The following is a 15,313-nucleotide window of genomic DNA, read 5'->3' as shown; positions in this document are numbered from 1 at the left end:
TCTGTGAGTCTCTGCGCGTCTCTGTGGATCTCTGTGGGTCTCTGTGTGTCTCTGCGTGTCTCTGTGGATCTGGGTCTCTGTGCATCTCTGTGTCTCTGTGCATCTCTGCGCGTCTCTACACATCTCTGTGGGTCTCTGTGGGTCTCTGTGAGTCTCTGCGCGTCTCTGTGGATCTCTGTGCGCCTCTGGGCATCTCTGTGTGTCTCTGCGTGTCTCTGTGGATCTGGGTCTCTGTGCATCTCTGTGTCTCTGTGCATCTCTGTGTCTCTGTGGATCTCTGCGCGTCTCTACACATCTCTACGTAATCCCGGTGGCTGGGCGCAGTGTGGGCCCCACTTCTGTTTTCCCTTTCGGGGGGGGGCTGTCTGGGCTCTTTTGCCGTCACGCTGCGGTTACATTTTCCGCATGACGATTCCGCGCGCTAAGCTAAATGGGGTCCCCCTCCCCAAACGGCAGAAAATTGAAATTAATAAAGCGATTATTATTAAAAACGTCACGAGTGGTTGTTTTTGTCGAGATTGTTCAGGCACAGCAACAGTGCTTCATCAATATTGCAACCCTCGCTCACTCGCCCTCTCACTCGCTCTGTCACTCGCTCGCATGCTCATTCGCTCGGTCTCTCTCTCTCTATCCACTCGCTCTCTCTCTCTCTGTGAGCCACTCTCTCTCTCTCAGCCGGTCGCTCTCTCTCTCTGTGAGCTACTCTCTCTCTCTCTCAGCCGGTCGCTCTCTCTCTCTGAGTCGGGGGTGACTGGGGGGGATGAGTAGTTGTTGTTGTGGTGGGGGGGCTGGTGTGTTTCGATTGGGGGGCTGGGGTGGTTGGTTTATTAGTTGTTGTGGTGGTGGCGGGGCGGGGGGGTCACGGGGGCAGCAGGCAGTGGCCGTGGCGTCGTCGTGTAACGACCGCACGGCTAGCGGGGGGTCGTGGTGCAGCACGACTAGCGGGGGGTCGTGGTGCCGCACGACTAGCGGGGGGTCGTGGTGCAGCACGACTAGCGGGGGGTCGTGGTGCAGCACGACTAGCGGGGGGTCGTGGTGCCGCACGGCTAGCGGGGGGTCGTGGTGCCGCACGGCTAGCGGGTGGTCGTGGTGCCGCACGGCTAGCGGGGGGTCGTGGTGCCGCACGGCTAGCGGGGGGTCGTGGTGCCGCACGGCTAGCGGGGGGTCGTGGTGCCGCACGGCTAGCGGGGGGTCGTGGTGCCGCACGGCTAGCGGGGGGTCGTGGTGCCGCACGGCTGCTGCGACCGCGACCTAATCCGACCGGCGGGGCGGTGCGTGGAAGCGCAGGCAAGCGTATGGAGCAAGTCAATAAATTAGCAACATTGGCCCAGCCTGGTTTTTTTGGGGGGGGGGTTTGGTAAAAAAAAAAATGTTTTTCCCATAAAACCAATTAATTAACTAAATTATGTCACTCCCAGAAGGCCGTGGGGCACCGATGCGTTGTGCGAGAAATACTCGCACAACGCGGACGGCACAGCGGGAGGGAGACGTATCATCCGGCTTATTTAGTGTGTGGTCGGTAGCGCCGCACCCCCCCCCCGCACCCCCCCGCACCCCCCCGCACCCCCCCCCCTGCTTGACGCACCTCGGAGTGCGTCACGCGCCCGTCTCGACCGACTCTGAAAGGGGCGCCCCCGGCGGCAGCTGTCCCCCCCCCCCGCGCCGTAAGGTGACTCCGGCACCTGGCCTGCAATCGGGCGTCAAGTCTACGAGCAGGGGGCGATGACAAGTTCAACGTGTATACGTAACAAGTTCAACGTGTGTACGTAACAAGTTCAACGTGTGTACGTAACAAGTTCAACGTGTATACGTAACAAGTTCAACGTGTGTACGTAACAAGTTCAACGTGTGTACGTAACAAGTTCAACGTGTATACGTAACAAGTTCAACGTGTGTACGTAACAAGTTCAACGTGTGTACGTAACAAGTTCAACGTGTATACGTAACAAGTTCAACGTGTGTACGTAACAAGTTCAACGTGTGTACGTAACAAGTTCAACGTGTATACGTAACAAGTTCAACGTGTGTACGTAACAAGTTCAACGTGTGTACGTAACAAGTTCAACGTGTGTACGTAACAAGTTCAACGTGTGTACGTAACAAGTTCAACGTGTATACGTAACAAGTTCAACGTGTGTACGTAACAAGTTCAACGTGTATACGTAACAAGTTCAACGTGTGTACGTAACAAGTTCAACGTGTATACGTAACAAGTTCAACGTGTATACGTAACAAGTTCAACGTGTATACGTAACAAGTTCAACGTGTATACGTAACAAGTTCAACGTGTATACGTAACAAGTTCAACGTGTATACGTAACAAGTTCAACGTGTGTACGTAACAAGTTCAACGTGTGTACGTAACAAGTTCAACGTGTATACGTAACAAGTTCAACGTGTGTACGTAACAAGTTCAACGTGTGTACGTAACAAGTTCAACGTGTATACGTAACAAGTTCAACGTGTATACGTAACAAGTTCAACGTGTATACGTAACAAGTTCAACGTGTATACTTAACAAGTTCAACGTGTATACGTAACAAGTTCAACGTGTATACGTAACAAGTTCAACGTGTGTACGTAACAAGTTCAACGTGTATACGTAACAAGTTCAACGTGTATACGTAACAAGTTCAACGTGTATACGTAACAAGTTCAACGTGTATACTTAACAAGTTCAACGTGTATACGTAACAAGTTCAACGTGTGTACGTACATGCATTGGGGGACGTTTGGCCAATACCCGTTGCGTGATATGGGGTGTCTTTTATCTACGGGAGGAAACCGGAGAAGGCCGAGAAAAATCCATGCAGAATTGCGGGGGAGAGAGAGAACACACAGACTCCGTGGACAAGGGGGGCCCGAGTCAGGAATGGAACCCAGGCACAAGCGCTTGGACGGCGCTGCCGCCTTTGCCTCGCTTGCAGGCCGATGGGCGACGGCTCTGCCGCGCGATGCTCAGAAGCGGCGTCGGAGCGCCGAGTCGGTCGCCCGCACGAGCCTGGAGGCCGCCCGTCGCCACTCGCAAGCTCGCCCACACCGACCTCGCGGAGCACCGAGGAGAAACGTGAGGATGCTGACAACGACGGTGACAGTGATGATAACAGGTGATAATAATGATTGTGATGGTGATAATAATGATTATGATGGTGATAATAATGATTATGATGGTGACAATAATGACAATGATGACAGTGATGACAATACACTTATGATAACGATGAAAATGATAATAACAATGATAGTGATGATGATAGTGATAACAATGAACATGATGATGATGATGATAGCGTTGAAGATAGCAATGATGATGATGCCTATGATATTGATGACGATACTAATGACGACGAGGATGGTCAACACTCGTAACGGGGAGAGCGATGACGACGCCGCAGGTAGCGGTTGCGTGCGCGCGTGCGGTACTCACCCGCGGCTCGCGGAGACCCAGCGGGCGGGCGGGGGGGGGCTGCCGCTGGGTCCAGTGGGGGGAGGGGGGGGCGGTGGCGGCCGCTACCCCGCCTTGGTGTCCACGAGCGGGGGCCCCGAGGGGGGGTCACTCGCCGGCCGCCCGTTCCCGTAGCCGCCCTTGGACTGCATCTGCTGCTGGATCATCCCGCCCTGAGGGGGGCCAAAAGTCAACATCCTCAGTGAGGCATTGTGGGAGAGTACCCACGATGCAGTGAGGCATTGTGGGAGAGTACCCACGATACAGCATGGCATTGTGGGAGAGTACCCACGATGCAGTGAGGCATTGTGGGAGAGTACCCACGATGCAGTGAGGCATTGTGGGAGAGTACCCACGATGCAGTGAAGCATTGTGGGAGAGTACCCACGATGCAGTGAGGCATTGTGGGAGACTACCCATGATACAGCATGGCATTATGGGAGAGAACCCACGGTGCAGTGAAGCATTATGGGAGAGAACCCACGGTGCAGTGAAGCATTATGGGAGAGTACCCATGATACAGCATGGCATTATGGGAGAGTACCCATGATATAGTGCTGCTTGAAACGTGTTCGAGTCCTGCGATCGCTTGCTAGTAATGCCATTGCTGGCAGAACGGGCTCCACTGAGCGGGAGGAGTGGATGTGGTTGTTGAGAGAGAGTGGGTTATGGACTTTGCTCCTCTGGGTGAGGGCGCAGTCGAACTTTGCGTTCATCAACACTTTGTCAAACGACTGCAGGGTGGAGTTTGTAATTTTGAGAAATGTGGTTACGCGCGAGTTAAACATTCCAACAGTCACAGTCAAGGTTTGCAGCGTGTGTGTGTGTGTACAGATGTGTGTGCATTCGTGTGTAGGTATGTATATAGGGGGAGTGGTAGTGTGGCGGTTAGTGCTATGCGCTATAAACCCGACGGCCCCAAGTTCTATTCCCGCTCGTGACCAAATAACTGAATATATCTGAACTGGTTCTGGGCCTCCCCCTAGGTCGACTCAGCCTTAAACAAGTATCTGCTGCGGTGTGTTAACAAAAACTGGGGAGACAAAGGTGGCCGGGCGTGGTAGCGTGCCGTGCCGGCCTAAATGAGTGCTACTCGCTAACAGCACTTGTCCCAACCACCTGTGTAGGCTGTATGGGCGGGGGGGGGGGGGGGTGGACTTGATCTTTGTGTGTGTTTGAAAATGATTAAATACTGCTGTTTGGACAAGTCCATGCAGGTGCATGCTTGCGTGGCAGTGTGATATCTGGGACTTCCTGAGCTCGCATCAGCCTTAAATGTAGCGCCTGGCGTGGTGTGTTAAACACCACACTACGAGGAAGACAAAGATGCCGGGCGTGGTGCTGGCCGGCCACCCCCTCTTCTGCCGTGCCAGCCTCCACAGGTACTCAACAACAGCCCTGTCTAAACGTCCACAGCTACGAACCCGGCGACCCGCTCACAGCCAACATCAGCGACGATTATCTGAACCGGTCATGGGCCTCCCGTAGGTCGACTCAGCCTCAAATAAGTACCTGGTGCAGTGTGTAAACATCGCCACTGGGGAGACGAAGGCGGCCGGACGTGGTGCTGGCCACCCACCCCCTCGTGTGCTGTGCCGGCCTTAATAGGTGCTTGCAAACAGCACTTGCCCCAACAATCTGTTAAGGCTATACAGGAGTTCTTTGTCTTTTGTGCATCTGCATACGTGCATGTCCGTGTGTGTGCATGCCCGTGTGTGTGCGTGTGCGTGCGTGTGCGTGCGTGTGCGTGCGTGTGCGTGCGTGTGCGTGCGTGTGGGTGCGTGCGTACCGAGTTGCTGCCCCCATTGTACATGTCCCCCGAGCCCACGTGCGCCGTGTGCACGAAATTGGTCGGCTCGCCGATCATGGAGCGGTCGATTCGCCGCCGCCGCTTCTGCGCGCCGCCGAATGAAAACACAAAGCGACGGCGAGCGTCACGGCGCGGACAAGAAGGACGCAAGGGCGGCACCGCCGGCGGAACCACGAAGCCCGTCGAGGCGAGTTAGAGTCCCGGCCACGGCTCGGAGCGTCCGTCTCCCGTCGGGGATCCGCCGCGCCGCCAACGGTCACGGCCGCCGAAGGGGAAACGCGACGAGAGGGTTCCTCTCGTCGCGCCCGTCCGATGGGGACCCCAGGGAGCGTGCGCCCGCGGCGTGAGAGCTCACTCACCTGCCCGCTGACCCACTCGCTCGCTCTCTCACCCATTCGCCCGCCCGCTCACTCAGCCACTCACCTGCCCACTCACTTTGCTCACCCGCCCACTAACCCACTCAGTCACCCACTTATACGCTCACTCACCGACTCGCCCACCCTCCCGGTCACTCACTCACCCGCCCGCTCGCTCACCCACTCAGCCATTCGCATCGTCAGCCTGTCCCTTGGAACGTCCTGCCAGTGCCACCAAGGTGCGAGAGCTCGGAACGTGACCTGACCGAGCACATCCCACCTACGCGAGATGTCATAAACTCATCACTATTATTATCATCACTACTCAACGGGTGTTCAATCTCCAATTTACACTGCCACGCTCGTGTAGTTTCTCGTTTATTCTGTCCCCGTGCGCCCTGCTGCCGCGCACGTTCGATCACCACGCACGTCACGGAGACGTACAGATATATGCCGCGTGTTAAGGCACACAGTGTACGAGGTTCGCGGTTCGATTCCGGTCGGCCGCCCTGGTTAATACGGCGGTGCGGACTCGCTATAGATACGCGACTGGCCACTTTGCAGTGGATGCTAAAGATCCCGTGACGTCGGTCCAAACGAGCAGGCCACTGTCCGAATTTGGCGAAATTGTAAAAACAGCGTCGCAAATTTCTCAATTTGGAAGGCAGCAGCAGCAGCGAATGATTACGCCCCCCTACTGGCAGACTAATGGTCTCTCGCAGGCCAGGCGCTGAGTCACCTTGTACCACACAGAGACAGCTGCTGCTGGGGGTACCCTTCGAATGCTTGAGAAGAGATGCGATGGACGGCGTTTAAGAGTTGCTGAGGCATTTTAGCAAGTGTTGCCGTGCAAATGCAAATATTATTATGATGGGATTATTCTTTAATCGTTATTATTTCGAGTTTGCAAGCTCCAATACCGGCGCAAAACCTCGCTCGAGCTCGACAGCTCTGCTGGTTTGCGAGACAACGGCCGGACATGGAATCCCTCGCAGGGAGGAGCGGTCAACACGGAGCGCCGCAGGGAAGCCTCGGCGCTGGGCCTCGCCCGGCGCAGCATCCAAGCGACCAGGGAACGGGGAGAGAGAGTGGGGGGGGGGGGTATACAAACGAAATAAACCACGTTCACGGCGTTCGTGGGCGTTGCGGAATTCACGCCTGGGAGGATCTATCATCGTTACGCCGGTAGGCACAGCGAAAAAAGACACAAAGAATTCTAAATTCTCGCCAGAGGATATGGCAGACACAACGCAGGGCCAGGAGGGTTGGCTGCGGCCGCTCGTACCGGGGCGGTGACGCGGCCGGAGGTTCGCACCCCCGCGGCCGCCCTGGTTAATACTTCGGTGGTGGTGCTCTAATCTTGACAGTAGGGTGTTGTCCGTCCCGGTCCGCGGTGTTCGTCGGAAGCTCTGGTGGCGTTATTGCGCGCCGGTGTCGCGGTTCGAATTTGCCACGAAATTGGAAATTGAGGTCAAACCACACGGCAACATCGCTCCCCCCCCCACCCCACCCCAATAGCGGGGCGAGCGAAAGGCGCGCGGTGAGAATCCATCGCGCGCAACGCTCGTTACCGCTCAGCCGGCTCTCTACGCCATGGAGCAAGCGCTGTGAGCGAGCAGATGATCCCTGCCGCCCCAGTTGACTTATCAGGGGCCAGCGTGCAGGCTAACACACAAATCGCTTCTGGTCGCGTGCATCGGACTCGGCGATCGGAGTCGGGTCCAAAGGTTTGTAATCGAATATCCCGACCGCTGCGCCACCACTCCCACCAACGCCAACACACGCACAAGGCAAAGATCCCCCGTACAGCCTTAGAGCCAGCCACACAGTTGGGGAAACTTCCTGAGCACCGATTAACGCCAGGTGGACTCACGAAGGGGGCATGTTACCAATGCCACGGTGAGCCGATGTTTTTAAACAAGGCACCGGGTAATCATTTGAGGTCCAGTCGACCTAGGGGAGGCGCAGGACCGGTTCAAGTGTTCGTCACCGTTGTTGGTCGCGGCTCGGTGCCGGGTCCATAGAGCAGTGCGCTGACCACTGCGCCACCGCTCCCCACACACACACACAGTGCGCTAATCGCTGCACCACCGCTCCCCACACACACACACAGTGCGCTAATCGCTGCGCCACCGCTCCCCACACACACACACAGTGCGCTAATCGCTGCGCCACCGCTCCCCACACACACACACAGTGCGCTAATCGCTGCGCCACCGCTCCCCACACACACACAGTGCGCTAACCGCTGCGCCACCGCTCCCCACACACACACAGTGCGCTAACCACTGCGCCACCGCTCCCCACACACACACAGTGCGCTAACCACTGCGCCACCGCTCCCCCCACACACACAGTGCGCTAACCGCTGCGCCACCGCTCCCCACACACAAAGACAACAAATCCCCCGTATAGCCTTACCAGACTTTTGTGGAAAGTGCTGTTAGTGAACACTTACACTCGCACACACGGAGCGCTAACCACTACACTACCGCTCCTCCACACCGTACACACCACACAGACACACACACAGGCACATACACAGACACACACACAGGCACATACACAGACACACACGCGCATCAACGATCCACGCGGTGTACTCGGGACGAATAACTCACCGGCTGCGGCTGCTCCGCCACGCAGCAGTTGAAGCAGAGCCAGAATTCACTCATCGTCGTGCCGGGCTGGGGGGCACGCAGGCAGGGGGGGGGGCAGGGGGGGGCGGGCGGGCTGTGTTGCGGAGGCTGAACGCGGCAGGGGAGACGCTGGCGGCAGGCGCTGCCTCAAGCCGCCCACACAGATTAAAGGGAGAGCCGGGTCAGAGGGCAGCGCAGAGGGAGGCTGCCCGGCGTGCGTGGCCACCGGGCGGGTCGCTCTCGATCTGTCGTTGAGAGCCGCCGATCACCGAACCGCCGTCACCGCCACCGCCGTTACTGCCGCCGCTACCGCCGCACCCTTGTGTGGTGACGGACGCTTCAGGCGGCACCGAGGTTTTTTGAGTTCCAGGCCGGTGACAGCCGCACCCACCCCGGTGTGAAAGAGATGGCCCTGGGGAGAGAGTAGAGAAAATATAAATCAGAGGAGAAGAAGCAAATATTTATATATATACACGTTGTGTGTGTGTGTGACTTCTAAAATCACAGTTGCTGAACACAGGCACCAAATGAGCGAAACGTAAAACGGCCAGCAACAAACAGCACCATCATTGTTGTAATAGACAGGGGGGAAGAGACAGTGATAATGATGGCAGCAAGGCAGTTCCACAGTGGAGCAGTGCGAGGGGAGAAGCTGAGAGAGAGGAGTGAGGTGGCCAGCAGTGTGGCGATTCAGCGAGTGAGCGTATGAGCGAGTGTGTGAGTAGGTGAGTGAGCGAGTGTGTGAGTAGGTGAGCGAGTAGGTGAGTAGGTGAGCGAGCGAGTGTGTGAGTAGGTGAGCGAGCGAGTGTGTGAGTAGGTGAGCGAGTAGGTGAGTAGGTGAGCGAGCGAGTGTGTGAGTAGGTGAGCGAGCGAGTGTGTGAGTAGGTGAGCGAGCGAGTGTGTGAGTAGGTGAGTGAGCGAGTGTGTGAGTAGGTGAGTGAGCGAGTGTGTGAGTAGGTGAGTGAGCGAGTGTGTGAGTAGATGAGTGAGCGAGTGTGTGAGTAGGTGAGCGAGCGAGTGTGTGAGTAGGTGAGTGAGCGAGTGTGTAAGTAGGTGAGTGAGCGAGTGCGTGAGTAGGTGAGTGAGCGAGTGTGTGAGTAAGTGAGCGAGCGAGTGTGCGAGTAGGTGAGTGAGCGAGTGTGTGAGTAGGTGAGCGAGCGAGTGTGTGAGTAGGTGTCAAGTGAGCGAGTGTGTGAGTAGGTGAGCGAGTAGGTAAGTAGGTGAGCGAGCGAGTGTGTGAGAAGGTGAGTGAGCGAGTGTGTGAGTAGGTGAGCGAGTAGGTGAGCGAGCGAGTGTGTGAGTAGGTGAGCGAGCGAGTGTGTGAGTAGGTGAGTGAGCGAGTGTTTGAGTAGGTGAGTGAGCGAGTGTGTGAGTAGGTGAGTGAGCGAGTGTGTGAGTAGGTGAGCGAGTGTGTGAGTAGGTGAGCGAGCGAGTGTGTGAGTAGGTGAGCGAGCGAGTGTGTGAGTAGGTGAGTGAGCGAGTGTGTAAGTAGGTGAGTGAGCGAGTGCGTGAGTAGGTGAGTGAGCGAGTGTGTGAGTAAGTGAGCGAGCGAGTGTGCGAGTAGGTGAGTGAGCGAGTGTGTGAGTAGGTGAGCGAGCGAGTGTGTGAGTAGGTGTCAAGTGAGCGAGTGTGTGAGTAGGTGAGCGAGTAGGTAAGTAGGTGAGCGAGCGAGTGTGTGAGAAGGTGAGTGAGCGAGTGTGTGAGAAGGTGAGTGAGCGAGTGTGTGAGTAGGTGAGCGAGTAGGTGAGCGAGCGAGTGTGTGAGTAGGTGAGCGAGCGAGTGTGTGAGTAGGTGAGTGAGCGAGTGTTTGAGTAGGTGAGTGAGCGAGTGTGTGAGTAGGTGAGTGAGCGAGTGTGTGAGTAGGTGAGCGAGTGTGTGAGTAGGTGAGCGAGCGAGTGTGTGAGTAGGTGAGCGAGCGAGTGTGTGAGTAGGTGAGCGAGCGAGTGCGTGAGTAGGTGAGTGAGCGAGTGTGTGAGTAGGTGAGCGAGCGAGTGTGTGAGTAGGTGTGCGAGCGAGTGTGTGAGTAGGTGTGCGAGCGAGTGTGTGAGTAGGTGAGTGAGCGAGTGTGCGAGTAGGTGAGCGAGCGAGCGGGTAGGTCAGCGAGGGAGTGTGCGAGTAGGTGAGTGAGCGAGTGTGTGAGTAGGCGAGCAAGTGTGTGAGTAGGTGTGCGAGCGAGTGTGTGAGTAGGTGAGTGGGCGAGTGTGCGAGTAGGTGAGCGAGTTGTTGTGACCTGCAGTGTGGCGTTGAACGCGGTGCGGTGTACGCAGCGTTGATGTGACAGTCAGTGGTTGGGGTCCTCAACATGGGCGGAGGACTGAGCGTGTGAAGCTCACACAAACACACACACGGAGGGCGTGTTTGTGGTGAGAGACAAATATAGCCCCGTCTAGCCTTACACACTACAGGGACGACTGCTGTTAGTGAGCACCTATTAAGGCTGCCGCCGTGTGGCCAGAGCCATACTCGGCCCTCTTTGTTTCCCCAGCGGTGTTGTCTACGTACTATACAAGCAACGCATTTAAGGTTGAGTCGACCTAGGGGAGGCCCATGACAGGTTCATATATTATATTCCGCTCATGTTGTAAACAAACTACAACGTACAGCCACTCGCTGACTCACAGACACATCCGTAATGATATTTGTCGCGAAAGCCGACGTGTTCAACTCGCAGACGCATGCTTACACAACGAAGACAAAGATCCCCCATACAGCATTAACAGACTGTAGGGGCAAGTGCTGTTAGCGAGCACCTATGAAGGCCGGCGCGCACATGAGGGAGGTGGTCAAAATTACACCCAGCGCTGTTATTTACACAGTGCACCGAATATATTCATTTAACGCCGAGTCGACCTAGGGGAGGCCCACTACCGGTCCAGATAATCGTCACCGGTGTTGACCGTGAGCGGGAATCGAACTCGGCTCGTCGGGTTAGTAGCACGGCTCCCCCACAGACACAATGTCCCATCACTACACCACAGACTCGGCACGACTAAATCCGACAATTTTGCACGACGGGACGGAACTATAAAAGCGACCATTTGTCTGGCCAGTTAAGCCGTTTATGGACATCTTATCTTCAACTTCAGTTGATATAGTGCATTCAATAAGGCTCTGAACAGAGAATTAACTATTTTTAGAGCAAGTTTAGTACGATGGGATGAGAAAGAATGCAGCGTGTGATGAATACGTTGATGCTACGTGAAATAAACGATGATGAACGTGACAGTGAGCTGTTTATGATGGGCGAGCGTGATGATGAATGGGCCGGGTAGTCGGGAAGAGTTCGTGATGGGGATGGGAGGGGGGGAAGACGGGGATTTGAAGTCCTCGAGGGATAATCGGGGAGTTGTTTTGGGCGAGAACGAAAATGAGTCAGGTGACCACGAGTCGTTGCCCCGTGCCCCGATTGGACATCTGCGACAAAGAGATTTGTAGCTCATTCTGATTCTGTTACTAAATAAGGGGGGCGGGGGGGGAGAGAGAGTGGCGTGTCGTCTCGGAGGGTCTGTGGAGCGAGCGCCGTTCGAACCGCTTAGTCTCACCACGAGACGAGACCCGGGCGCGACAATAAATAAACTGCACGGGCAAGGGCCATACATTTTTTAACAACCTGAAGGCTCGCGGTAAAAACCGCAGGCAGCGATGAAATGCGAACGCATTGCCAAGATCCTAATGGGGGGGGGGGGGGGAGAGCGATGGCCCCGTGAGATAGCGTTAGGTTAGTGGCGATAGCGGAGAGGGACGCGCGGGAGAGGAGGGGCGAGGCCGACCGACCAAACGCGGAAACAGAATGTCCCGCAAAAGGCACGTTTCACTGCACAGTGGCGCCAAACACGCAGGTGGGTGGGTATAGGTGGGTATAGGTGGATGGGGGTGGGTGGGTATGGGTGGGTGGGTGGATACAGGTGGGTGGGTATTGGTGGGTGGGTATGGATGGGTGGGTATGGGTGGGTACGGGTGGGTGGGTGGATGCAATTCAAATCCCTTCTGCGGTCTGCCCGGTAAATCAGCATCAGCCATGATCAATCCACTGCTGGATGAAGCATCCCCCACCCCCCCACCCCGTCCCAAGCTGCTGGCACCTCTCCCGACCTCGCGCACGAGCCGGACTCCATCGCTCCATCTCCGCGGTGGACGTGCCCTTCCTCCAACCACAATCACATCACTTTACAGCAATTGGCCAGGAAGAAAGTCGTTCAGCGGGAGGTGTTTTACAAGGGCCCCTCCGCCCCCCCCGCCCCCCCCCCCCCCGAGGGGAGGTAAAACTATTTCAAATGGTCCGCACAGATAGATTTCAGAATCCGCCGATGTATTTGTCGCCTCCTGGCCACCTTGCAGCACACGCCTGCAACAGCTTCTGCCGTGAACCTTCTGCCGTGAACCTTCTGCCGTGAACCTTCTGCCGTGAACCTTCTGCCGTGAACCTTCTGCCGTGAACCTTCTGCCGTGAACCTTCTGCCGTGAACCTTCTGCCGTGAACCTGCTGCCGTGAACCTGCTGCCGTGAACCTGCTGCCGTGAACCTGCTGCCGTGAACCTGCTGCCGTGAACCTGCTGCCGTGAATCTGCTGCATTCACTTTGGGGGGGGACAGGGACGGAGCGTTCTGTTTAATTCGGTAGAATTTTCTCAGCGCCATCCGCGCTTCCCGTCCGACGAGCCACATTGCCCAACGTGGCGCGTCGTAAATCTCGGCTCGAGAGGGAGCCGTTGTTGGTGGGCGGTGCGGCGGAGTTCGCGACGGATGAGACGAACACCGAGATCTCACGGTGACCCCGGTGGCCCGGCCAGGCCCAGGGGCTGGTGGGACGGGGCCGTGGGTCGGCGTGCCGCGCTTCGCGCCCCCCGTTTACCGAGCTGCCGGCCACCGCCGCCGCCGCGGCTCAGAGGTCGGGCCGCCCGAGCCGCCACCGTCGAGGTCCCGGTTGCGACTCCGGGTTTCGGCCAGCGGGCGCCAACGGGTTCGAACGGGCGGCGGGCGGGTTGATCGTCCCGGGCCCGGCCACCAATTTGGTTTTGCCACTTAAGTCGGTCAAACAATAATGATGATGATGATGACGTCAAATTGTAACGCTGCCACCGCCGCTGTACTCGACTCGCTCCTGGCTCTCAAAGAGAATCAGAGGCGCGAGGAGGAACCGCAGATGAGTGAGAAGGCGGCAGCTACGCGGGTGAATCGGCGCTACCGACAATTGTCCGAGCTCTGCGGTCCTCTACATACGAAGGTGTTATCGGCCAAATCAATGAGCGTTTACACTGTGGGAGGGAAAACGGAGCGGCCAGAGAAAACGCCACGCGTGCGAAGGGGGCAACACTCAATCCCGTACAGACGGAACAGGTGGAGACCAGACTCGTGCAGAACCGCCTTCTCCTGGTGAGCCAGGGAACGGCTCCACCTCGACGCCCACGGTGATCCACCAACCCCTCGCTGCTGCTGCTGCTGCCTCCACAGTGCTGGGTTACAGGGACCCACGTGCAGAGCAGCCTAGCCACCACAACTCCCCAGCTAAGAAAAACTCTATAAACCACCAGCGCTAGGAATTAAACATCTTTGGCGTGACTGCCATGCGGTGTGGACCTGTCTGTCTCGCAGAGCGCGTGTGAGAGCGCTGCTCCTGGCTCGGCTTTGCGGGTGTGACAGTCACAGAGTCACAGAGTCGCGGAGTCACGGAGTCACGGGATCACAGAGTCACAGACTGAAAGTCACGGATTCACGGGGTCACAGAGTCACAGACTGAAAGTCACGAAGTCACGGGGTCACGGAGTCACGAAGTCACGGAGTCACAGAGTCACGGCGTCACAGGGTGACAGGGTCACAGGGTCACAGTGTCACAGAGTTACGGAGTCACAAGGTCACAGAGGGAGGTTTCAGAAGTAGTTTTGCGACGTCCTTCTCTGTGGGCCCGTCTCTAAAACGTGCCTCGTGACACGACTGCCGACAAAGCAATGTGGAAAAGAATGTATCTTTGAAAAAAGAAAAATGACAAAGCAAATTGCAGTCACTTGAGGCAGGGTTACATTTAGACGCCATACAAATCCAAATTATGACGCAAATTCTGCTGCCGATTGTTTGGCCGATAAGCTACACACGAACGCAACAGCGACCTTTAAGTCTCGGCAGTAACCGAAGAGGAGGCCCTGCCCCGTCAACGCTTTACCCTGACCCCGAACTCTCAACCATGGACACGGTCGGTCCAATGAGCTGCTGCTGCTGCTGCAAAACCTCTCGACTGCTTGCTCAGCAGTGCGGCTACACCAGCGTCGGCATGCCTCGAAATCGCACAGACACGCAGGCAGACGACGCACTCATCATCATCAATAATAATACTACTACTATGGTAATAACAAGGCTCTTTATTTACACGCGCAAGCCTTTCCGAGTCTCGAGACTCTTTCTCAGGAGGGTCCCGCTTCACCTCCCATTTGCACGGTTGGCTACGTACGGTGTGAAAGAAGTTCAATGTACTGTACATACGTTTTGGCCGTGAATTCCATCGGTTTGGTTCCGTTTAGAGAGGAAACACGGAGAAAACCCGGCGCCGGCGCTGTACACGAGGCGGTGACACTCAAAAGCTCAGCACAGATGGACACAAGAATCCACGGCTGCGCTGCAAAATCGTGGCCACGTTTCAAACTGGCGGTCGCCGCACGGCGTCTCCGTCGCAGCGGACGGAGGTCAACGCTCAACGCGCGACGCCGGAGCGAGCGGTCGCGGGTTACGTGCACTGCTCCCGCGTCCGTGTCGCTCGCGAGTCACGAGGCACGGGGAGTCGCGAAGCGGAGCGGCTCACTGACCGACCGACTGACTGGCAGAGCAACTTACTGACCGTCCTCACTAAGTGTCCGACTCGCCGCCCGACCGACTCACTCGCTTACTGATCCACCGCCCGATTTGACCGACTCGCGGAACGAGCGAGCGAGCGACTCAATGACCGACCGACTCGATGATCGATCGACTGACAGACGGCAGCAACAATGAGACTCCTCCCCCCCCACCCGGGCACAGACGACGAGAGGGAGGGGGGGGGGAGGCGAGGGGGGAGCTGCGTGACGAGGTCTACCCGG

General features: G+C 56.8%; 1 protein-coding gene across 1 annotated transcript in view; it reads right to left on the bottom strand.

Moving 5' to 3' along the window:
- Positions 1-15,313, bottom strand: part of LOC116950589 (CDC42 small effector protein 2-like) — a 58,321-nt gene that overhangs the window by 7,223 nt on the left and 35,785 nt on the right. The window contains exons 2-4 of the mRNA XM_032968483.2: positions 8,233-8,662; positions 5,235-5,339; positions 3,428-3,618 (exon numbers count right to left, since the gene is read on the bottom strand). Coding sequence (XP_032824374.1) covers positions 3,511-3,618; positions 5,235-5,339; positions 8,233-8,286 — 267 coding nt within the window. The 5' untranslated portion in view covers positions 8,287-8,662 and the 3' untranslated portion in view covers positions 3,428-3,510. The remainder of the gene's footprint in view (positions 1-3,427; positions 3,619-5,234; positions 5,340-8,232; positions 8,663-15,313) is intronic.

Source organism: Petromyzon marinus, chromosome 40 (assembly GCF_048934315.1).
Source record: "Petromyzon marinus isolate PM22_M1 ecotype Great Lakes invasive population chromosome 40, UKy_Petmar_22M1.pri1.0, whole genome shotgun sequence".
Classification (NCBI taxonomy): domain Eukaryota; kingdom Metazoa; phylum Chordata; class Hyperoartia; order Petromyzontiformes; family Petromyzontidae; genus Petromyzon; species Petromyzon marinus.
The sequence above is the reverse complement of the archived record's forward strand: the minus strand, read 5'-3'. Positions and strand labels throughout refer to the sequence as shown.